This window comes from Portunus trituberculatus, chromosome 47, assembly GCF_017591435.1.
Source record: "Portunus trituberculatus isolate SZX2019 chromosome 47, ASM1759143v1, whole genome shotgun sequence".
NCBI lineage: Eukaryota > Metazoa > Arthropoda > Malacostraca > Decapoda > Portunidae > Portunus > Portunus trituberculatus.
This window is the reverse complement of record NC_059301.1, coordinates 21,387,428-21,412,253: the sequence shown is the minus strand read 5'-3', so window position 1 is coordinate 21,412,253 and position 24,826 is coordinate 21,387,428. Positions and strand designations below refer to the sequence as shown.

At 41.3% G+C, this 24,826-nt stretch overlaps 1 protein-coding gene across 1 annotated transcript; it reads right to left on the bottom strand.

Annotated features, from left to right (window-relative positions):
• Positions 1 to 818: 818 nt before the first annotated feature.
• On the bottom strand, positions 819 to 21,850 carry LOC123498165 (ATP-dependent RNA helicase me31b-like). Its single transcript, XM_045245333.1, has 9 exons — positions 21,551 to 21,850; positions 19,908 to 20,003; positions 19,249 to 19,525; positions 17,990 to 18,133; positions 17,540 to 17,799; positions 8,006 to 8,120; positions 6,404 to 6,859; positions 4,230 to 4,448; positions 819 to 3,486 (listed from the first exon to the last, which is right to left on the bottom strand). Exons 2-9 carry the CDS (start codon positions 19,976 to 19,978, stop codon positions 3,415 to 3,417), a joined length of 1,614 nt encoding a protein of 537 aa, XP_045101268.1. The 5' UTR covers positions 19,979 to 20,003; positions 21,551 to 21,850; the 3' UTR covers positions 819 to 3,414.
• Positions 21,851 to 24,826: the final 2,976 nt, after the last annotated feature.

Here is a 24,826-nt window from a genome sequence, read left to right as displayed (position 1 = left end):
GGAATTTGGAAATACAGATGCAGGGAGGGAGTTCCAGAGTTTACCAGTGAAAGGGATGAATAGAGAGTTGGACAGAATAGGGATGAGAGGAAGAAGAAAGCCTTGTGTAGCGTGGCTGCAGGAGGAGGGGAGGCATGCAGTTAGCAAGATCAGTAGAACAGTTACCATGAAAATAGCGATAAAATATAGAAAGGGATGCAACATTTCGGCGGTGAGAAAGAGACTGAAGACAGTTAGTCAGAGGAGGGGAGTTGAGACGAAGAGCTTTCGATTCCACCCTATCAAGCAAAGCTGTGTGACTGGAACCCCCACAAACATGCGAAGAGTACTTCATACAGGGACAGATAAGGCCCTTATACAGAGTAAGCAGTTGGAGGGGCGAGAAAAACTGCTTATATATATATATATATATATATATATATATATATATATATATATATATATATATATATATATATATATATATATATATATATATATATATATATATATATATATATATATAAGCAGTTTTCTCGCCTCCAACTGCTTACTATATATATATATATATATATATATATATATATATATATATATATATATATATATATGAAATGAAATATGAAAAAGTTACAAAATAATAACAGATACCCGTTGGAACACTTCAGAAAATATCTATCTGCAACTCGCTCACTTTTGATTTTACTCCAGCCCCATATTCCCTGTTTACTTGCAGTCATCATTGTACACCAGTTGCAAAAAAAAAAAAAAAAAAAAAAAAAAAAGTAACCACATCTACATAAAGCATTGAACATGCAGGAATTAAAAACAAACACTGCTGGGGTGAGGCTTATTTAATTGTGACCAATAACTTGTTACAATTTTGTCTAAAGACAAATCAAAATTTAGTTCAAAGAGATTCCTCCCCCATTGGACACCTGTACAGGTTTGCAAGGGATGGAGAGTGCAGAGCCTGTAGGTGATTCTTTGATGTCAACACCAATCTTTACCGCAAATGTAATTACAGGGAGCATTTTATATTCCACAATGCAATAATGTTCCAGGAAGTTAACTTAAAAATGAATTACTGGAATCAAGTCCTCTATCCCACACCATAAAGAATGAGGTGCCCAAGCCCCAAAACCAGAAGTTCAGTAGTACTTTTAAGTCAAAAATAAAAACTTGCATCATTCCAGGATTCATAAATTCATGGTACTCATGAATATCATTCAGGGTGCAGTACCCTTAAGTAGTCTTTACATATTGCTACTGATAAAAACAATTTTAACATGGTCCTTTGTGTTTAAATATCAAAATACTAGCCAATGAAATAGTCTATAAAAGCACTTTCTAAAACTCCAAGGTGTTGATGGAGCATATTAATATGGTCAATTTCCCACCACTCAATAGTTTTTCCAGCCAATTAACTTTGGCTCCCTGTTGTTTGAGTTAAATTTAATTATCTTTAACATGGTGGAAATTTTGACCACTTACAAATATGTGATGTTAGAATGGTGTAATCCAAATTTTGTCAGAGTACAAGGTAGAAGGAGGCTTAGGAGCAGCTTACACTGGACAGATTTCATAATAATGGCATAAGTTTTTGTAAGCTCCTCTGTGCCTAGGTGAATTTAAATAGTTAAAACATTTTTACCAATGGGAGCAGGATTACAAGGCACCCACTGGCAGTGCTCCAATTATGACAATTTTGATAAAGTACACAAAAAAACAAAAACAAAAACAAAAATGGTATTGTAACTACAATGTCCAAATGCCAAAATGTAAAATCAAACAATATCAGAAGAGAAGTATTTTCACCTGACTAATGACAGAATAGAGAGAGACAGAGTAAATGAGTCAAGAATTTTGAATGAGCACATCACTTAAATATTTGTCAGATGAAATTCGGGTGGGTCCATAAAAAAAAAAAAAAAAAAAAAAAAAAAAAAAAAAAATATCTCCCTTAGGTTCTTAAACTGTGAGCTGAATGCTTGATCACAGCGTTTGAGGTGAGGAATTTTTTTAGGATTCACAAGCCTAGGCCCCAGCTAAGTTAGGCAGTAATCTGGGGGATGCCATCAGAATCCAAAATTTTAACTATAAACCATGAGCCCTGAAAAGAGCCTGCTCTCATTCCACAACTGCTGACCTGACAAACTATTTCCCCCAACTTCCACATCGTGCCTTTACGAGTCCATGGTCTCTCAGCACTGCACTGATGGCGGTGATGAAGGCATAGGTTTCACACCAATTCTGCTAGACAAGGTGTAGCTTTGGGTTATGGTATCAGTGCTGCAGTTGGGTTTCACTGGGAGAACTGTACAGAGAGGACAGCCAGACACCAGCAGGATGGAAGGGTTGCTTGGAGTGGACCCACCCTTGTTTGGAGATGTACAGAGAACCACTCCATCCTACTGGTAACTTACAATCCATCTTGTATAAAAATAGATTTACAAAACTACAAATGTGCATTGTCAAACCAGCTTTGTCCTAACTTAGTCAGGATTTTTTATAATCTTTGTGAAGCATTTAGATCATTACGAAATAAATGGTCAATAGGGAAAAGTTTTAACCACGCAATACTCCCACGGTAACAATGCACAAGTTGTCCTAACTGTACATAAATATTTAAAAGCAAAGACCAATGACTGCCTTCCCAAAGGCAGCAACAATTAATTGATCATATGTAGGTCCTGCTTTCCATGATAGGTCCTGTCCCAGTCATTAGAAATACATCACAGACGAATATTTGTATATCTGAGAGTTTCTGTTGCAGTTGAGGTACGACGGTCTTGCAAAAACAGTGGTCGAGGGCAAGATCCAACACCTCACTCCTTGTACACACATTACTCACTTCTCACTAATGACTGTAGACCTGTGTGTCAACACCATTGAGACAATAAATATTGTCATTTGAATTTCTGGCCACAACAGTTAGTGAATAAAGCTATCACCATCAACAGAACATCACACTAGCTAACGAGTATTTTTCCAAATTTCCTGCACTGCATCTTGATTCGCACAATTCTAGTCACTCATTGACTCGACACAACACATAAGCTGTCCTTTGCAGCCGTTCTTCTTGGGCACCACCACTAGCTGGCCGAAGTGTTTATGATAGACTTTACAAAGGAAAACCACCGAAATATTCTATTCATATTGATAATCACCTGAGAGTATAGTCTCGCAGACAACCTAAACAGGCCAGCCAGAGTTAGCTACCATTCACCACAATGCCAAACACTACTTTCATTTCCTGTTCCCTATCCAGTCCCCACGTCCCAGCAATCCAAGGTCTGAAGTGATGCCTAGTACGAGTGTGGTGTTCTGCTGTATTGGCTGATGGCTTCCACTTGTGGCCTTGGGACACTAAACGAAGGGAACAGAGATGCTCTTTCCCCGTTTGTGCCATCTTAAATGATCACCAGGGGGCAGTTACTTGCTGATATTGCCTTCGTCATCCTCTTCAAAGTGATGCTCCGCAACATACAAAGCAGGATCAATGACCTGTAACATTATCTTGTTAGCAACTTTGAAACTCTCAATATGGAACAAGTAAATATATATATTAATTTTATCATCCATAAACCTATGACAAGTACCATGACATATTACTAGTATAATAATGTGACATGTAATCTGTTATAAAAATGATATGATTATGTTATGAACTGCTTTCTATTGTTTCTTCTAATCCCCTGGGTAGCTTATGCTGTCTCTGATGTGATCAGTTGATGTTCAGATACCTACATCAAATACTATGCCTTCATGTTGAACCACATTGACTATTTGTGTACTGTACAGGAATCCTCAATTTATGTTCCTACCACACCATAAAAATTTTCTTTGTTGTTTGGAACTGGCAAGTACCATATTTGCTGTCCCATTAAACACAAAGTCATCTAATAATACCTACAAACCATATGTGGCTGTAGTACAGATGCCAATAACTGCAAGCCTATGTCTTTGGGTGTGGAGCTGAAGCAGTAGTACACTAAAGCCCAAATAGTTGATTTGATAATATTACAATTTATAAAATCTTTCTTTTTCTTGACCTCCTCCCCCTTGTCCCTTATCTCTGACAGATAAAAGAAGAGGGAAGGTGACAGAGGGCTGAGTTTTAAGACAAAAACAAAACAAGTTTGGATTCCATCGTAAACCAAGGATTCCCTGTATTGCTAAATAAAAATCTACACATCTTTTCATATGAAGGATGAGGATGAGAGAACGACAACTATAAAAAGGTTCACCTTGGGGATAGGCTTGATCTCTGTGCCTAGCTCCTGCTCAATGCGATGCAGAGCAAAGCGATCGTCGTAAGTTATCAGGTTGATGGCAATGCCAAGATGCCCAAAGCGTCCTGATCTACCAATCCTGTGCAAGTAAGTTTCGGCCATCTTGGGGAAGTCGAAGTTTATGACGACATTAACAGCTTGGATGTCTATACCTCTTGTAAACAAGTCTGGAGAAAAGAGAAGAACAATTCAAATGTCACACGTTATCCAGAAAATGATCCAGTCTTTATATATATATATATATATATATATACACACTCGACCCTCGAAACAACGGACCTCCCATCAATGGATTTCAGAAACTACGGACAAATTCTGGAGTCTGGTTTAATCTACGGATGAATATTAAAATGCGCGCGATTGTCCGTTCCTGGCAAATTATTGTCCAGTAGGTGGCGGGTCGGTCGCGTCATCAGCTGTTGGCCGCCATGTTTTATCTTCAGTCTGTGCGTTTTCAACCAACAGCGAACATTGTCTAGTGCTTACCACGGCTTTTATATGCATTTGTACCCTTCCAAAATGCCTCCTAAACCTAATAAACCAGTGAAGTGTAATCAAAAGGCTCTTCCAGTGGCTGCTAAGCTTGAACTAATACTTTGTAATACTGCTTGAATGATTTCTTAATGATTACACAGTATTTTACGTACATTTTATCATCCATAAACCTATGACAAGTACCATGACACGTACGTACTTTTGCAATTTACATACAGGGTCGTGCACGCATTTGTCCATTGTTTCGAGGGTCCAGTGTACGGTCATACCTCGCCCAACATGACAGTTACGTTCCTGAGCTCGTCGTGCATGGCGAGATTCGTGTTGGGTGAATAATAGACCCTATGGGAAAATAAGGCTTATGTTCCCAGATCCCCCCCCCCCCCAAAAAAAAGTACCAAACACACATCTTATTTAACTACAGTACTAGTACAGTAATACTCCACTTCACGAACAGGATAGGGTGTGTCAAAGCTGTTTGTAAAGCAGAAATTCGTTAACCCCTTCGCGCTGGATGTTAAAAAAGCCCGCCTGTATGATATACAGGTGGTAGTGCCGCACGCCCGAGCGGGAAACTTCTGCAAGCTTGTCATACTTGTCGTCTTTGTGTATTATGCTGCTATTTTTTAGTCACTATGTCACCTTTGAAGAGGAAAGTGGACGCTCCTCTCTTCGGAGAGAGAGAGAGAGAGAGAGAGAGAGAGAGAGAGAGAGAGAGAGAGAGAGAGAGAGAGAGAGAGAGAGAGAGAGAGAGAGAGAGAGAGAGAGAGAGAGATAACAGTCTATGCCATTGGGTAATTTTAGACACAAGGCGGGACTCATGTAGCTTATCTTTTGTGATTGATGGAGACAAGGATGGTGGGAGGAGCACTAGGATTTCAAGGACAGCATACGGCGTGTGAAGTTGGTATCCAACACACTATACGGGACAACTGAACTGAAGAAAGCTCAGAAAAGAAATATGACGTCTACATAGGCGTCACCGTATTTGCTACTGGGGCTTCATGACGCCCACATAGGCGTCACCGTAGTGAAAGGGTTAAGTGGAGTGTCTGGGGGGTAGCCTCCTGGGCCTCCTGTAATTCCTTTGGCATTGAAATTTAATTACGTCGTTTGTAGTTGTTAACATATGAAATTCCCTGAATTTCATGAAATTTAAGGGGATCCTGAAAGAATCTTTAAAAAAATGAAAATTTTTCTTTTTGTTTCACAGCCTTTATTTTTTTGCCAATCATCTTTAAAAAAATACCAAAGCTTTGTAAAAAATCACTTAAATTTTTTTTTTCATAGTACCAAAATTTCATAAGTAGCAAAAATCGGTATTTAGTTGTACTTTTTATTGATACCTTACATAGGACAATTGGATTTTTTGTTGATTTTCTGAAAATTTTTGAAATGTTAAAAACTACTTTGAGAAAATCGCTCCTAAAGATTATCATCACTTTTTTTAGTGACCTGTCCTTTGTACTGCTTAGATTGGCATGAAATTTTCACACAATGTTCCTTATAACTAGAGTACTTCCTGGAGTAGGATAAGGCATCTGGTCCCACTTTTAAAAAGGTACTATTCACTTAATGGTTGGGGTATCAGAAGGCGCCACCTTCCTCAATGTAGCCAGATTTTATCTTAGTACTCTCCAGCCTGATAAAGAGTCATCTTTCTTTTGCAGTGCCTTCTTCAACTTTGGTGTTGCATGTCTGGCTCTTTCTTGGTCCAAAAACTTCATTGTTTCATGCAATCTTGTGTCAGTCCCAAGGAGATGTGAAATGATATTTGCTCCTTCATACCCAAAGTTGTGTTGAACAGGTGTATGTTTGACTATGAAGAGAAGTCTTGTGTGGCCACAAAATTTTGTTTTGCTGTACCTATTCCAAACCTTTGCATGGATGGATTCGTTAGGGTTTTGTGTAGCACCCTTCAGGCACCTCTTGAGAAGGTTTGGATTTGCAAGGTCTTTGTACACAGACTTGATGTACTGCAGTTTCTCCTTGGGAATTTTGGCAAGGTAGTCTTTTCTTCTCATGGTCTTTTGCTTCCTCTGGAAGTTGCAGTGCAGTTGCTCTATGGTAGAAACACCAAGAGTCCTCTCCTTTTGGGCAAAATTTATGGTAATGTTCCTTGTTGTTGGATGTCAGATGGTAATATGTGGCCCATATTGCATGTTGCATGGCTCGTACAGTTCCTTGTGCATGGTCTCTGATGGCCTTGCCGTAGTATGAAGACAATTTATCTATGACATCATCAGTGAGCAGCATGTCTGCTCCCCCTAGAATGCTTCTTTTAATTTTCTTTCCTGTCTTGGTCGTGATGACTTCATATTTTTCTTTCTTCAGTTTTCTTAGTCTGGCACCCATTCTCTTGCTGACATGGTTCACGCATTCTTCTTTGATGATGGAAACTTTGTAAGTTTTAAAAAACTAACCTTGCCACATGACACCCCATGGTATCCTGGGAATGATGAGCCCATAAAGTGAATTTCAAGGAATTAAAATATATTAATAAAAAATACCCCCCAGACGCCCCCCCTTAAGCGGACGTAATTTTCCTAAAGGAAATAATGGAAATAGGGCGATGTTTTCTGGGCTGGTCCCCAACATACCACATGGGTAAAAAAACAAAAAATATATATATATATTTCTATTAGCTTTTTACAAGCCTTACCCCCAAGAAAGGATTGTTTTGTAATGCATAAAGTGAAATCTTACATGGAATACCAAAAAATAAAGCAGAGATGATGAGATCGGCCACAGACAGCGTGCGTTTTTTCACCATGACTCCAGCGACTTGGCATATCGCTCATGCCATTCTTTTCAGACCTTTTTATCCGCAATAGAGGAGTGCGGACATTTCACGATATTACATTTCACACTACAAACGATCTATTGCCAAATATGTTATAGTGGATATCATATCTCAAAATAGTATATTTTACCATTAGTGTACGCGAGATTCATGTTCATGCCATGAGGATAACTTTGACTCTGTGGCAGTGAGTGATAGTGAATTAGTAATTCACTAACACTCACCACCATGGAGTCGGTTATCCCATGGCATGGGCGATATGAATACTAAGATATGATATCCACTATAGCAGGCAATAGAGGAGTGGAAACAAATGTAATATGAGAGAGAGAGAGAGAGAGAGAGACAGAGGAGAGAGAGAGAGAGAGAGAGAGAGAGAGAGAGAGAGAGAGAGAGAGAGAGAGAGAGAGAGAGAGATTCATCCTATCCTTACCTTTGAGAATAGGGTATTTAGGCAGTGGACTTTCTGTCGTTCTTGGACAAATGCATAGTACTGTGTCACTCCTTTCAGGGTTAGCTCATCCATCAGGTTGATTTCATATGGAGATCTGCAAAGGGGATGGATGGATTTTAATTTTAGGCGCCGCAACATCAACGGTCATATGGCGCCGCTACGATATTTTACTTACTACAATGTAGTTTATAAAAACTAAAAGAAATTAAAAAAGATAAAATCAAAGGTAACAAAAAATACTAAAACTACAATAAAATTCAATAAAACATTAAAAATACATATAATAAACTTAAATAAAATGCATAAAATAGCTAAAACAAGTGAAAACGATAAAAGTAATGGTAATTAAAACAAAAAGCTACAATAATATACATAAAACATTAAAATACATATATTAAAATTAAATAAAATCACAGCTTTGGGAGAAGGCCAGCTTCTCCCAAAAATCTAAAACGTCATGGCCTTGGGCCAGACACTTTGGTCCAAGGACCTTTGAGATATAATAGACACCGCTATCTCTACCGCGACAGCGGTAGAGGTAGCGGTGTCGTAACTCTATCAAACTAGGGCACTCTACCAATAGGTGCCGCACGGTAAGCGGCACCAGGCAGTCATCACAGTAAGGTTGAGGGTTCCTGGTCAACAGGTACCTCTGTGTAAGGTACGTGTGACCTATACGCAGTCGCGCCAATAAAGTCTGTAAACGTCGATCTCGAACATGGGTGTATGTCCAGTGAGGGATAGAGGAAATAGTGATCTCTCCCATTTTCGAGGTTGCGACCCCCGTTAGCCATCTCCTCTGCCAGATTGCTGCAACTGCCTCACGAATTAGAGGAAAGACATCTCGAAACGGAACAGACGCAGGAGATGGAGCGCGACTTGCTGCCTGTTTAGCGAGGCGATCTGCATGTTCATTCCTGGAACACCAACGTGACCAGGAACCCAACAGAACCCAACACGATATCCTCGTTGTGTAAGAAGGTATAGCCACTCCAGGGCTGATAAAACCAAAGGGTTAAAGGATATAGTGCAAGAGAGAGAAGTAAGAGCACTGCGACAGTCACTAAAAATTGTAAAAGACGAAACCGGTAGAGTAAAAATTATTTGTAAAGCTAGGACTATGGCAGACAGCTCCGCAGTAAAACGGACGCCACTGAAGGAAGGCTGCCAGACCGATAAAAAGAGGAAAACCACACTAAATCCAACGCCTGAGTCGGATTTGGAGCCATCAGTAAAAACAGGGATATCATCAGAATGCATAAAAAAGTGTTCTAAAAACCGTGTGTGGGACAGAGCTGGCAAAAAATCCTTCTTGCCATCCATGGCAGGGCATAATGAGATAACAGGAAGCTGCCAATTACCAACTCGCGGGAGACGGAAAGAGTACACAGGAGTGGGGTCGATAGATAACTCTGCCATGAGATTTGCAACACGTAGGCCAAAAGGTTTAGGGAGACTCGGTCGAGTGACATACGCCTGCGAGCGCGAGTCCCGCAACATTGACACACAGGGGACAAAATCAGGCAGACGGTGGGTGCGAAACCAACACCGGAGCATCGAAGACTGGCGCCGGAGGTCGAGCGGCCAGAAACCAGCATCCACTAGAAGGCTAGGTATTGGAGATGTCCGAAATGCACCCGTAGCCAAGCGGACCCCAGCATGATGCACGGGGTCAAGCGAGCGTAGTCGTGCATCTGTTGCGGATGAGTAGATCTCACAGCCGTATTCCAGCTTCGGAAGTATGAGTGTACGGTGAAGCAACAGCAACGTGTCCCTGTCCGCACCCCAAGAGGTATGACTTAAAACCCGAAGAAGGGATAGTGCCTGCCGACAAGACGCCTTAAGAGAGCGAAAATGGGGAACCCAGGTGAGACGGTTGTCAAATAAAAGGCCAAGATATCGAGTCGCCTCCACGCATGAGAGGCGTCTATTGGCGAGGTATAAATCCGGGTCTGGATGGACACCACGGTTGCGACAAAATGCATGGCTACGGTCTTCGAGGTGGAGAATCGAAAACCGTTCATGTTGGCCCAACTGGACACCCTATTGATCGCCAGTTGGAGCTTGCGCTCAATCAGTGACATCCTAGAAGCAGCAAAAGAGATGCACAAGTCGTCCACATATAAAGAACTGTGAATGCCATCCGGTAGAGTATCTATAACACCATTTATTGCAACTGCGAATAGCGTAACACTAAGAATACTTCCCTGTGGGACACCGTCATTTAAAGCTGTAGCATCGGAGAGAACACTCCCAACTCGAACCCGTAAAAAACGGCTGGATAAAAACTGCTGGATAAAAATAGGAAGGTGGCCCCGAAGGCCAAAATTAAACAAAGACTGTAAAATGCCATGACACCAAGCCGTGTCGTAGGCCTTCTCCAGGTCAAAAAAGACTGTTACTTGATGGTGGTGATTAGCGAAGGCCTCACAAATGGAAGACTCTAGGGATAAAAGAGCATCAGTAGTAGACCTCATCTTTCGGAAGCCGTACTGTACCGGTGACAAGTACTTCCCCTCTCCAAATACCACATGAGTCTTATATTTACCATCTTTTCTAACACTTTGCAAATACAGGACGTTAAAGATATAGGACGGTAGTTCGTAGCCTGGAGATTATCTTTCCCAGGCTTCGGAAATGGGAGAACCACTGCCACAGCCCAAGAAGATGGAAAGTCACCGGTATGCCAAATCATATTATAAAGATTTAAAAGAAAGTTAAAAGCAGTGTCAGACATGTGGCGCAAGAAGGCATAAGGTATATCATCTGGCCCAGGAGAAGAGTCGTGACACTGGGACAAAGCGGTCCGCAACTCGGAAGCAGAGAAAGGGACATTATAAGACTCCTCCAGCGGAAGAAAAGTTTATGCCGAGAGATTCCATTCTCTGGCGGTGACGTGCGCCCGGAGCTGCAGGATGCCTCTGGGAAACACTGGCAAAGTGCTCCGCAAAGAGGTCAGCGACATTCCTAGGGTCTGCCACCGTTCGCCCAGCAGACAACAAAATTGGTGGGGAAGCAGCAGAATACTTCCCAGCAATTCGGCGGACTTTGTTGAAGACATCCGTAAGAGGGTGCGGACGTTTATGGAAGAGATATAGGCTTTCCACGAGGCTCTTTGTGCCTCTTTCAAAATGCGGCGGGCCCGAGCTCGGCATCGCCGAAAAGCTTCCAGGCACTGTGGGTCCCCACGATGTCGCCGGAGACGAGAGAAAGCTGACCGTTTCTCTTTAACCGCTGCAGTGCATGCTGCGTTCCACCAAGGAACGGGACGCTTAGTAAAGCGACCTGACGTCCTAGGGATTGTCTGAAGGGCTAAAGAAATAAAAAATCAGTAAAATAATCAACAGCCTCAGCACAAGTAGAAAAGTCAGCCAGCGGACGAATAAAAGAGCTAAGGTCTGTGAATCGACGCCAATCTGCCTTGTCTAAAACCCAGCGTGGTGGCCGGGACTGTGGCTCAGATTTCACAGATTGCAATAAAATCGGAAAGTGGTCACTACCGTGTAAATCCGGTAGGACTCGCCAATTAAAATCAAGGAAAGAATTAGATGTACAAAGAGAAAGATCGATAGCTGTAAAAGTCCCAGTAGGAGTGTGGAAATGTGTAACATCCCCAGAATTTAAAATCTCCAATCCCTCATCCTCAATAAAAGAACCGATTAAAACCCCACGAGGATTACGAGCACCTTCATCCCACAACGGGTGACGGCCGTTAAAATCTCCCAACAAAAGAAAAGGCGGAGTCAGCTGACGCACCAGGCCGTCAAGCTCACCCCTGGAGACAGGAAGCCGAGGAGGTAGATATAAACTGCAGATGGTGTACAGTCGTCCCATAAAGACCTTAACAGCAACCACCTGAAGGGGAGAGTTAAGTTGTACCGGGATAACAGGTATATCCTGACGGACTAGAATAGCTGTGCCACCGTGGTGGCCCTGGTCAGGGAAAGGAGTGTTAAAAAAACCACGATAGCCAGGAGGACTAGAATAAGTACTATCACCTATCATAGTCTCTTGTAGAGCTACACAGGCTGGAGAGAACTCCGACAGCAAAGCTCGGAGTTCCCCCCACGAGGCGCGAAGGCCTCTACAGTTCCATTGTAGAAGCTTGAAGACGACTATTTGGGTGCAGTGGACGAGCGAGCCTTTTGAGGCTGCCCGTGACTGACCTGACTAGAACTAATCAAACGACGAGAAGACACCGGGAATTGAGGTGTGCCGGGTCGTTGGACCTCAGCCTTTCGGCTTATCGGTGGGTGATGCGAACTATCATCACTTTTACTGGTCCTCGGAGGACGAGGATCAGGCAGGACTGCACTTTCCGATACAGTTGGTCCACGAGGGACGGCTATGACAATATCATCGGACGTCTCCATGCTCAGACCGTCCTCATCATAAGAAGCCCGATCTGAGACGGAGGGCGTCACAGAAGGCTGGACAGAAACTACTGGAGCTACCCTAGCAGAGCGGTCCCTGGAGGACTCACGATTATAAGCACCGGGAGAAAACTTAGACTGCTTATGCTGAGCTAAATCTAACGACTCCGCAGAGCCGCGGTGCCGCTTAGTTAGACCCTTGAAAGGCTTAGGAGATACAGGTGGCAAATGGACATCTACTACATGGGTAACTTTGTTCAAGTCCGTATTTTCTCGTCACTTCTAAGAGATGACTCAACCGAGTCATCAGCCAAAATGGCAAACCTGTTAGCCAGATAAACAGTACCACCCGCCCCAACAGAGCGAGAGGTAGCAGGAGGAGTTGTCTTCGGACCGGCAGACTCAGCCGAAGAGCGAGCGGCCAATGAAGCATAGGATGTCGCACCAGTACCATCCTTCTGGCGGTACAGGAGTTCACGGCGGGCGCTACCGAGGCTGATAAACTGACTATTGGCAAGCTGTAGAATGTCCTGCTCCAGGCGATACCTAGGGCATTGCCTGGAACGTACCTGGTGAGCATCACGACAATGAAAACAATAAGCTGCACCATTGCAATGCTCCTCTGAATGCGAGTCGAGTGCAGAGCAATTACCACATCGGGAAGCTTCCTTACACGAGCTTTTCCCGTGACCGTACCCATAGCATGAGAAGCACTGAAGAGGGCGAGAAACAAAGTGCCTCACCCTAAGGTTGATAGGACCGATATTAACACGGTCAGGAAGGGTGGACCCAAAAAGTGAGAAGGACCATGTTGGAGGAGTTCCTCATCTTAGTCACCTTTTGTACTGAGCTAGGGCACATTGCTAGTATTTCCTCTTCTGGGAATTCATAGAGGTCTTGGCTATAAACACAACCTTTGCTATAGTTAAAGGTGGGATGAGCCTTAACAGTCTCAAACATGCTGTCAGAAGGGCATGGGAGATGTTGCAACATCCTAGCTTGCGTAAGATCTTTTGCTCGCACAAGCACCCCCTTCCCATACTTTTTCAGATTCCCCTCAGGAATCGTGCCGATTTCTTTGGACAGGTACCGGGAGGCATGGATGAAATTCCACGCCCATTTCTATAGTACGCCACAAACCAACGTGGAGGTGGGATCTGGCGGACTGCTGGAACTGAATTCTCTAAATAGTTTTCAAAAACATTTGGGATGTAATCCATGTCACTGTCTGAAATATTACGTGACTGGAGAAATTCAGTTTTAAAGCCATGGCCGGCGAGGGCAGAGATGCTACATGTTCATAAGCTAAACGAGCTTCATCACATGACATAAACGTTACATAGCATCGGTTAGAAGGAAAGTCCTTATCATAAACCAGTCGAATGCGAACAACCGTACCATACGCCTTGAGAAGTGAGTGCAAGGCATGATAGGAAAATGATGGATTAACATTTACCATTACAAGAGAATCATATGCAGCAGAAATGCATCCCTCAAAAGAACTTCCAGAACAAGAGACTGCTGTGGGAGGCCCTTGTGGAGGGGAATCCTCCTCCTTACTCAGACCTGAAGATGACGTCTCGTGGGCCAGGTCAGCCACCTCACGAGAACCTGAATGTTTTTTGTGTTTTCCCATAAAAACAGCTACACAAAAATTGGCTCCAGGGGCAAGGGAAACCACCTACTGGGACTACAATGGGAGGAAGCGCTGGCTGCCGTGGACGGGTACCTCGTCCCCATGCGGACCAGTCGTTTTAAAAAGGCCCCACATGATACGAATGTTTGTCCACGACAGAGCTGAGACCCCTCCCAAAGCATCCCAGCCTGGACACCCAACCATCCAGCACAGGACAGCCCCTATTGGGCGATCCCTCCAGCAGGTGGCTCCGCTGGTCCACTGGCAGCCTACGTAGGAACCATTTAGTCTGGCCCCTCACTGGCGACCGTACTAGCATGGGTAGCCCTCTCCCCCTCGAAAGGGCAGAGCAGGGGACTAAGCCCCTCTAGCCTAGCTCGCCAGGTCACAGGGCACGCAAGCCCCCACCACGACAAGGCGGTTCCCATCTGGGGGGTTCATCCTTAGGAACTCCTTTTTGTTCCAGATAATGCCCTTAGCAGATGTTTTGTTCCCCAACAGCTTCAAAGCACTTCTTGAGGCAGGTACAGGGACTTGCAACTCTCACAGCAGGAACTACCTTCTTGGACTTGATGGCAACGTATTCCTGGCCAGAGTCACACCATCTCTTAGCTACATTCTTGGCCCACATAGATATGGCGCCTTTCTTTTTAAGCTGGGCAGTCTACTTGTCGCCGTCAGAAGGCTGCTGCGGCACTTCTGTATAAGATGAATCCATGAATTCATCGCTGTAAGAGGACATTCCGATCTATTCACTGAAGGAATGTGCAAAAAACAGGACGAGGTGCGTGCTGAGTGACAGCTTCAGCTAGTCTGTTTACATGAACATGGCGTAGGAGGCAGTGGGCAGGAGAGCGGCGAGTGTGATTGGCTGGCTGTGGGGGCGTGATTAAATCCTCCATGCTGATTGGTTCAGCACCTCCACCCACGTGTGTCCCTCTTTCACGCGAGTTTCCGATACTTAGTCTGGCCAAATTTCTTCACCAACTTCCCCGACTTTGAACATTAATTTCGCCATCAGGAAGGTCGAATATTGTGATGTAGACAATTCCACAACAATTTTATACCCTTTATCGATGAGTTCCCGGCCATAACTCAAAACTGGCAACTTTGAGGGTTATTCCCCTTTTGCAGGTGGGGCCTCAATTAATTTACCCAATTACATGAAATAAATACAAAATTTTGGAAAACAGTATAATAAACCAGGGGCGGTATTCTTCAAAAGATGTAACATGTCAATGCTAAGACAGATGTATATCTTAATTTATATCATGTATCAAGTTGTGGGTCATACATTATGAACTGAGCAAAACTGATACAACTTGTGCTTATTTAGTTTCAAACACTAAGACGAAGCAAAGCTGCTGTTTAAGCTAATCATAACTTCTGTAAATATTTCCTTCATTCTATATACTAGTCATGGCATGCGAGAGAGGAACAACCCACACGCCCATACTTTTAAGATCATTGCGTCGAGTTTATCACTGATTGCTATTAAGTATCAAATGTAAGATCTAGGGTAGTTCTCTCATGCCATGTGGTTTTTAATACCGTATTTCCCGTCTCATAAGACGCACTTTTTTCCCCCTGAAAAATACCCCCAAAATCACCCTGCATCTTAACACTGAAAGGTCAAGTTGATAGGGGTGTCTGACAAGCCCCCAGGAATGACATAGAAACACTCACACTCAATAAACATACAATGTAATCCTACAATTATCATTTACTTTGATATTACACTTTGTTTAATGAAGGTACAGTATACGAAGATATCTATTTTGATACTGCACTTTTTTCTGATGAAGGTAACAAGATATTTACAATACCAACTGTTATGTAGTGAATTGGTTGTTTTGATCACTCACCAATGCCATCTACACACAAACATGCCAACTAACAGTATCCTAGCACATGTCGCAACTCCCCTTGCCTTCCCTGTCATTCAGCAGACAATACTCCTCCAAGAATGGCATCAAAGCAGAGAAAGAAGGCCTATACTGTCGGTTACAAGCTAGACGTTATCGAATATGCAAAGCAGCATGGCAACAGAGCAGCCAAGAGGCACTTTTGGACCACCACCAACTGAAAATTTGTTATTTTGTAACAATTATTTTAGCAGTATCTATTTTATAAAACTTTGTTGATATTTTGTAATAAAGCAATATTTTGATGCTGTTATTGGTGCTGTAGAGTTGCCAACTTGGAACTGATGCTCAGGTAGGATGTAAAACCCTCAAAACTTTTTTTTCTAAAATTTGCTTAGCTAATTATAGGGTGCGTGCGTCTTACCACTTGTAGCGTCTTATGAGATGGGAAATACGATAATTCCTTTTTTTAAATTTTTGGTTATGGCTGCAAGTTTTTTCACCCCCTACTCCTCATTTTTATAAGTGTGTATGGCATAAGAGGAATTATGTTAAAAAATTGTGTGTTAGGGTTCACTTTCATCCTTTATATTGGCTTAAGACACTTAAGTATGTTATCAGGAACAATGTCTTTGTTTCTGACAATGCCCTTAGCAGCTTTACCAACCCAATAATAAGGGTTAACTGGGGATTTATCCCTCATCCTCCCACTCATGAAAAAGGTTGGTGGTCACAGTGGTGGTGAATTCTTGATGACATGCACTATCTAGAAGTATTTTTTCTCCTTTTGCTGGTGCTCAGTATGCCAGATATCCACATCACTGTCAGGTGAAAATCGGGAGAGTAGCATGCATTGTGAAGGCAGAGGCTAGTATGGTAGTGATGCATCACACATGGTGGGAGAATGTATACAATAACACCACTGGACTGCAATTGGCCCAGTGCGAGGGTGCGGCTATATGGTCCGTTTTTATTGGGCCACACAAATCTCAGCATGCAGGGGGCTTGTCCCTCTTTTGCATACAGGAGAGTTAGTCTGATCCAAACTATGACTCAAATCAGGCCACTTTAAGTCTTAGTTTAACCATCAGGATGGTCAGATTTCTTCAGCCTTACCCATTAACAAGTTCATGCCCATAGCTCAAAACCTCCGAGAGTTATCCCTCTCTTCCATACTGTGCCTCATATTTGAAGGTGAGGCAATAGATAAGATAATAAGCATAGAAATAAGGTAAATGTAAATGGCTAAAAGCACCTCAATGCAAGCAAACAGTTTTGAATGCTGTGATGGCGAGAATGGCTTTCATGCTGACTCCTACCGTCACTACATTTTCCCAGTAACAAGATATCTAAGTGTTATGATTGCCTTAATTTTGAGGTTTGAGTGGACTGGTACGTTTTGTGTCACTTTGTAGGAGGATTCCCTAGCTACATAGGTTCCTTTAGTTCATGCAGAGCTTGCTACTTTTTTATTGCCAGTTTCCAGTCGTAGTAACTTTAATCTTGATGCACTTATAATCGATATTAAATACAGACAACCTGGTCTTTCCAAGAGTTAGTGATCTCTGTTGTTAACACAAATTGTGGTTGTTACAATACATTCAAAAGTGCATTCTAGAATGCAAAACTCTTCACATACCTCAGATGCTTCTTCATGAATTGCTCCACAGTAAGAGGAAACGTAGCAGAATAGAGAAGGATCTGTCGCTCTGGAGGTAGGTAAGAGATCACCCTGTCCAACATGCCTTTGAAATCCTGGGACAAGAGTTTGTCAGCCTCATCTAATACCAACATCCGGCACTTATCCATAACTGCAACCTTCTTCTCCATCAAGTCAAGGATTCTACCAGGAGTGGCAATCACTGCATGCACTATTTCATAGATTCTCATGATGTCATCCTGTAAGAAACAAAGTCAGCCCTTAAAATGTGCAAGTAGCATATGGGTATATTTCAGAGGTTTCCAATATGATTGTAGACTGTGTGAAAGTTTGGTCTACACACTAGTTTCAATATTTTGAGTATTCCTCTTTTAATTATGCATAATTCCTGTTTGAAATAAGGGCAATTGTATGAAATTAAAGTATTACCTTTAAATTAGTTCCTCCAGTTGTCACCATAACCTTGACACCTAAATGTTTGGCTAACTCATTGCAAATATGACTAGTCTGCAGAGCCAGTTCTCGTGTGGGCACAATGACCAGAGCTTGGATGTGGTTCTGAGTAGGGTCAATCTGTAACAAAATTACAAATATTACTTAGTAAATCATTACATATCTATTCAGGGAGGCAGTGGCATAGTGGATAAGGTGGTGGTGGGTGTGAGATTGGGCAGACGTCCATGTGTAGGTTCAAATCCCACCGCCACTTTGAAGCTATGCCATTTGTCGAGTGGTTTAAAGTTACCTACATGTCACCATGATACTAAGGTTTCAGGTGGTAACACCGAAGATGTACTTCCGTGGTGATATGGGCCCTAATATGGGTATCACCATAAATAAACTTGCCTGCGCCACTAATGGACAGAAGCTGAACAGCACTTACCACATATACTCTTCAAGTTTGCCTAAAGGTACTAAAGGCCAAAAAAATCAATCTAGGGAGTCAAGAAAAGTATAGCTACACAAGTTAACTGAAACACTTGGAAACAAATTCTGTGAACAGTCTATGCAAGTAAATTAAAGCATGCATTTGAGTAGGAAATACTTTCTAAAAGATAATCTTACATGTTCTGAAATGATGTAACAAGAAGCCTCTATTAAGAATGACGGGACAAGAATGTGGAATGGAGAGGTCAAAGAAAAAGATGAGTATCTTTTTTTAACCTTTCCAAAATGTCCAAGTGGTCACACAGCACAGACAAAAACCAAAGGTCAAAAATTATCAAATGTACATACAACATAAAATGTGAAGGATTGAGTAGATGGAGAAATGACCTGAAGCTGTCACAAGCAAACTAGAAACAAGACTATGATGGTTTCTATAATATCTATCCATTTCTGGACTGATATACAATTTATTATAAGTGACATGTCAAAATCACAGGAGCTGAAGAGCAAGAAGGAAACATGTTACTCTACCCACTCAATGCTAAAAAACAATATACAGATCTGCATCTCTACTTCACCACTAACATCAACACATCTGCCACCCTGACCTTTGATTGATGCACAAGGTCTTACAGTAGTAGTTAGATATGAAAAGTTACTGGACAGGACAAAAGATGTGGAAAAAGCTCCAACACAGACAATGAAGGCAGTTTTATTAGCTATCTCGTTTTTGCCAGCTGAATGTGTTTTGGACTAAAGTAAGGTTATAATTTTTTGCAACAAGCTGTACAAACACTGACCTGTTCCAGAAGGGGGATTGAGTATGCCCCTGTCTTTCCAGTGCCATTCTTGGCACGAGCCAAAATATCTCTTCCACTTAGGGCAACGGGGATAGAGGCCTCCTGGATGGGGGACGGCTTCTCCCACCCCTTCTCAAAGATACCCATCAATAAGTCCCGCTTCAAACAGAAGTCCTCAAACTCATTGCCTTTAGTGTCTGTCACATCTGATGTTCGTTTCCTTCTGTCTCTTGGAGGAAGCACCAGCTGGGACTTCCAGGATTTGTCATCCATAGATCTGCAAGGAAAATAAATCACTCCAATAAGAGAAAATGAAAGGTAATGCCATTTACTTAGCTACCGTACATTAGTCTTCAACAAAATTTCAATGGTTTACTCATGGCTTTTAATTTCACTTAAATCACCTACAGTTAATGCTCATAACTGCACTTCATTTTGCTCAATATAGGAATCATGGTCTTCCACATTTCTGACAGCTTGGCCTAGTTTATCCATACTGAAAACTACATTGATGACAATAGTGACTTACCATTGCCCTTTGCCACAGAGGCAGAAGTAAAATAAGCATGCTAATTACACCAGACAAATCATCTCATTGTATTTCAGGTGAAGTCACTGCAATCAAAGCATATCAGCTGTCAAACTGTCACCATACTCACTTCACCACCTGGTTATTAAGTATGGGTTTGATCGGCGAGGTGTGATTGGGGATGGTCGCCATGTCTGCCATGGTGGTCGCCAGCACACCCACAACACTGCAAATAGGAAAACAAAACCCATAAATTTATCAAACCGATAGTTTTTTTTTTTAAATCATGGAAATAACATTAGCCTTAAGTTATGTTAAAAAGACAATAAACCTTTGGGTAGAACTATTTTTTTTTATCAAATCACGGTCTAGTTAATGAAAATATTGGTATTAACATAAACAATGAATAATATATATCTAACCAAACAATGTCACCTTCATTGAAAATGCTAATGCTTATCTCTAATCTTTATGCCAATAGTCCATATCTTTACTATCATAACCATATCATGCTGCCAGAAACAACAGCAATGGGATACACATGGATACTAAAAATAATAAGTTTTTCCATCCAAGGACTAGATTAGGTTATGTTCAGATTCACGCTTTTCATCATTATTTTATTTTTAACTGCTAATCCCTTCATTGTTTCTATTAATATGAAAAATAAATCAGGCTGTCACTCCCACACTCCCTCAAACTACTACTCTTTACATCCCTTCTGCTGGACACAAGTTATACATTTCTATAACCAGTTTTTACTATAACATTAGTACACTACACATCTAACATAATCAAGTACCATTTCTTCCTAAACTCATATCATAGTTACAGGATTTAGAGGTTTCTGTGAACATTTGGCAGCAAAGAGTTAAAAATATAACTGAACAACCACTGAGCAACAATGCATATCTTTTTAATGGAGTAATTTGCTCTTATTTAAACTTTCATAGACTTTAATAGTGTAAAAAATAATAGCAAAACATACAATGGTGAAGAAAGATACTATACAACTAATCTTAATACAACACCTTATCTTCCCACCAAGGTGCTTTGATTAAAACTAAACCACCACATAAAACAAACGAAAAAAAAAAAAAAAAAAAACTTCAATCTTCCCATCAAGGTCCTTTCATTAAAACTAACCCACCACACACACACACACACACACACACTTTAATTCTTCCATCAAGGTGCTTTAAAACTAAACCACATACATAGAAAAAAAAAACACGAAAAACAAATCAATACACATGTAAAGGCAGATAGATCACAATACACACCAATATGTTGACATACACTAACGCATTACACACATACACACGCCGTCCACTTAACACCACACTAACTACCACAACCAGTGTCACCACTCAGCCACATGCAACATCCCTAACATTCCATAACAACCGTACCGCCAGCCAGCCCACAGCAGGCCCCACGAGCTGCTGAAATGCCCCGAATAGATGAGTCAACACGGCAACATGGGACACGGGTCAACAAATTCCCCAAATCACCAACAAATACACCATCCCACTACACACCAGGCCTTCCTATGAGCCTACACACACTCACGGATATAAAACAACAATCGGGGCGGCGTAGAGTCAGAGCAAAGGCCTAAAATGCCAACCGGATTACAAGTTGTCAGGGGATCAGCTGAGCCAGGAAAACACAACGGCAATCCTCACATCTATACCATGAAAGGAGGCTCTGCAGTACTCTCCGGGGGTAACTTAAGGCTTCAGCACGTGGAAACAGCGGGAAAATGCTTACCTGATGATATAGATGAAGGAGATGCACGATGATAAGAATATTCCTCTCAGGCCTTCAAGGAGGTCAACCAATATGGCGTCGCGGGGAGGCCACACTCACCAGCGTTTTTCAGGCCTTTGTTACGTGTCTAGGCCGGTGTAGAATTTTTTTTCAAGTTCTCCTGCACATTAAAGGCTCGTTGAACGTCATACCAGGTACGGGAAATGTATCTACTGTTCAAGGGAAAATCTGCAAATGATGGCTCCTTTTCACTCTGGACACGAAGAAGACCGTTTGTTGGGGACTGACTCAAGTGACTTTCGCCTTGCGCAATTCGCCTCATCACATCCTCATATATTCAAACCCAGTCTATTTCTCTCTCTATCAGAAGCACTGCACATTTATTGAGCATCCATAGTTTTATATAATTGTATTAGACACTATTAGCTTTTCGTGTATATATAATTTTACAGTACTTGGCAACTATACAACTGTCAAAGTCAAAAGTGTATATTTATTTATTTACTTTTATTAGTTTTCCATTATCCGTGAAATTACTCAGCAGTGCATGAGGTTTGAATAAGGTCACCCCGGCATATACTAGTCAGTAATGTATTGGAACAAAATGGGTAGGCAAAACTGCTCGTATGATTCTCTGTCAACTAGCATTCCCATTGTACTCAAATCCACCGAAAGGACAACCTATAATGTATATATACTGCATCTAATTAGCTTACGTACTATTTCATAAAGTACTAATATGCGCATAAATTATATTACTTGAAGATATACTGGTGAAACACTCAGATTGGGGACTACATGAAGTAGCTTTCACCTGACGCATCTCACCCCGGCCTCTCTCTCTCTCTCTCTCTCTCTCTCTCTCCACCGACCTGATACGACATAACATAACATAACATAACATAAATAATAGAATAACAAAGGGCCACCAGGGCCCATCTAGGTTATTCTGTATCAGTCGCACAGCGACCTCGTCATCAGTACTTAAAGATACACTTACAAGTACACAATACATTATATACTAATTCTAAATATTTGGCCCATTAATATTTATTATATCATAAAGCATTCTGCTGAAACATATTTCATTGAAATCACTCAAAACATTGGCTGCTCTAATTGAATACAATAGTTACCCCAGAGCATAAGATAGAAGTATTTGTGCAATGGCGGGCTACTCAAAAAGATCCCAAAATTTGCAATGGTTAAATTTCTCACAAGGAGTATTCTTAGAGGTTATAGAAAAGATAAATTTGGATATCATGAGTGTTTTACAGATCAATGATATAGAGACGTTGGTCAGCTACCACTGGAATCAGTAGAAACTCTTCACAAAACTTTCACTGAACCTGCTAAAAGTTGATTTGAGAATGCTGTCCCATTTATTAACTTAGAACTTGTAATCACGGCCTAAAGCAGTAAATTAAGTCTTGTAATCTATTCATGTATCTATTCATTTATCTGTATCTTTCTATTTTGGTATTCATCTACGTCCATATTTATCTACCAAAGTTTCAGTGAGTCTCTAGCTATTTAACTTGATCTATTAATCGATTCTCATTGCTAGTTCATATAAACACGGTTCATTATTAACCTCACAAATATTCCCTCGATAATGAAGCTAGTATGCTGCATTACACACTCACATGTCTAATTCAATGATACCTTCATCTGATCTTAATGTTTTGGCTGTTTCATTGAAGCGTTTATTTCTGGCAGAATATCATAGTCTACAATTTCATTATTTGATACGTTTTCTTTAAGTTTAAAGTTTTCATAGAAGTTTATATATTTTTAACGGAAACACGTAAATATATTTTGCTGTCTTCTAAATGAAACACTTTTTTTTTTTTTTTTTTTGTAATGCCAACTGTTATATGAAGGACAATATGAATTGATTGATGTATGATATTATTTTAGCACATACACGAGAAAAAAAACCTTATAGACTGTATTCTGCTCAGTAACCACTTTGCATGACTATACATGCTTCCTTTCTATAACTATATTCTTTCTCATCACAGTCACTGATACAACTCTCTCTTGCGACGTTTCCTCTGTATCTACATATTGGGAACAAAAGAACAAGTGAGGATGAGAGTAACTTTGATATCGTGTTCAACTACAATGTTCTCCTGTAACTAAAACAATGTACTAGCCAGCTTTCTAATAGTAAGGACAATGGAGGTTATAACTTTGTGGCTGGTTTTCACTGTCATCTCTAGGAGTATGATGAAAAGACGATCATAGAGATTATAATACACGTTTCTTAATTTGCAACACATTTTTTTATGCATTTAGAGCCGTAGAAGAAACTAAGTAACTTTAAAGCCATGATTAACCATCTTCTCTGGTGCTCAATGGAAAAATAAATAAAGATAGATTGAAAGATAAATAGATCTCTATAGAATAAGTGAAGGCGCCAGAGAGAGAGAGAGAGAGAGAGAGAGAGAACTTGCTCAATGAATGATGAGGTATGGACGTAGGCTCCATTGTTTTGCTTACCCGGTGCTGCGTACGTGGATAAGATAAGTGGTGGCATCTGGCAGTACATCACCCAGCTATAGTTAAATAGATACTTAGCTAGTTAAGTAGTTGATCGAAATGAAATAAAAGTGGCACCATGCAATGATTGGTTTATAACTATATTATCTCTTGTTAAAAAAAAAAAAAACGTATTCTCGTGAACGTATAGAGCTGTATGTAGATGTATAGGTATACCATAAGATTGCTGATTAAGTGGTTTCATGATTCGTAACTACCTATTATCATGACGTCAGAGTTGAAGTCTTTAACTTGCTCATCATGCTCTTCAGAAAATTCGAGAATAAAAACTAAAGGATAATTTTTTGCGTAAATCTATGGATTTAGTAATTCACAATGCAAGTTACAACTATGAGTTAATTTTCCAGTAATAATCAAAGTGTTTTACAAGAAGGAATAAATTTCTGAGTATATCAATATATGACCGTACAGCATCGGCCATCGGCACCCACCAAGCACCATTACTCAGTGATCACTGATCAGTGTGTGCGCGTGTTCTATGGTGCAGGGACCCTGACGCGGGCAAGCTACTAAGACTGAAGCAGCCTGGCAGCAGAAATGAGGGTTGGGGTCTGGGGCAACCACAACCCGCTACCCAGACGAAGGAGTGAGGGTGAGCCCAGCTGTTACTGAGGGAATGAAGTAGGTGGGGTGTTGGGGTTTTGGTATGGCGGTACAGTACTGTTTCATGGTTTCAGTAATCACTAATATGAAACTACTACGTCTATTCTA

What these genes read in the sequence shown, in the direction of transcription:
- LOC123498165 (XM_045245333.1), bottom strand. Translation starts at nt 19,978, where the DNA reads ATGGCAGACATGGCGACCATCCCCAATCACACCTCGCCGATCAAACCC. An exon ending in CAATCCCCCTTCTGGAACAG is followed by an intron (nt 18,134 to 19,248) that starts GTCAGTGTTTGT and finishes ATTTTGTTACAG; the next exon opens with ATTGACCCTACTCAGAACCA. An exon ending in TTCATGAAGAAGCATCTGAG is followed by an intron (nt 8,121 to 17,539) that starts GTATGTGAAGAG and finishes TCCCCTTTGCAG; the next exon opens with ATCTCCATATGAAATCAACC.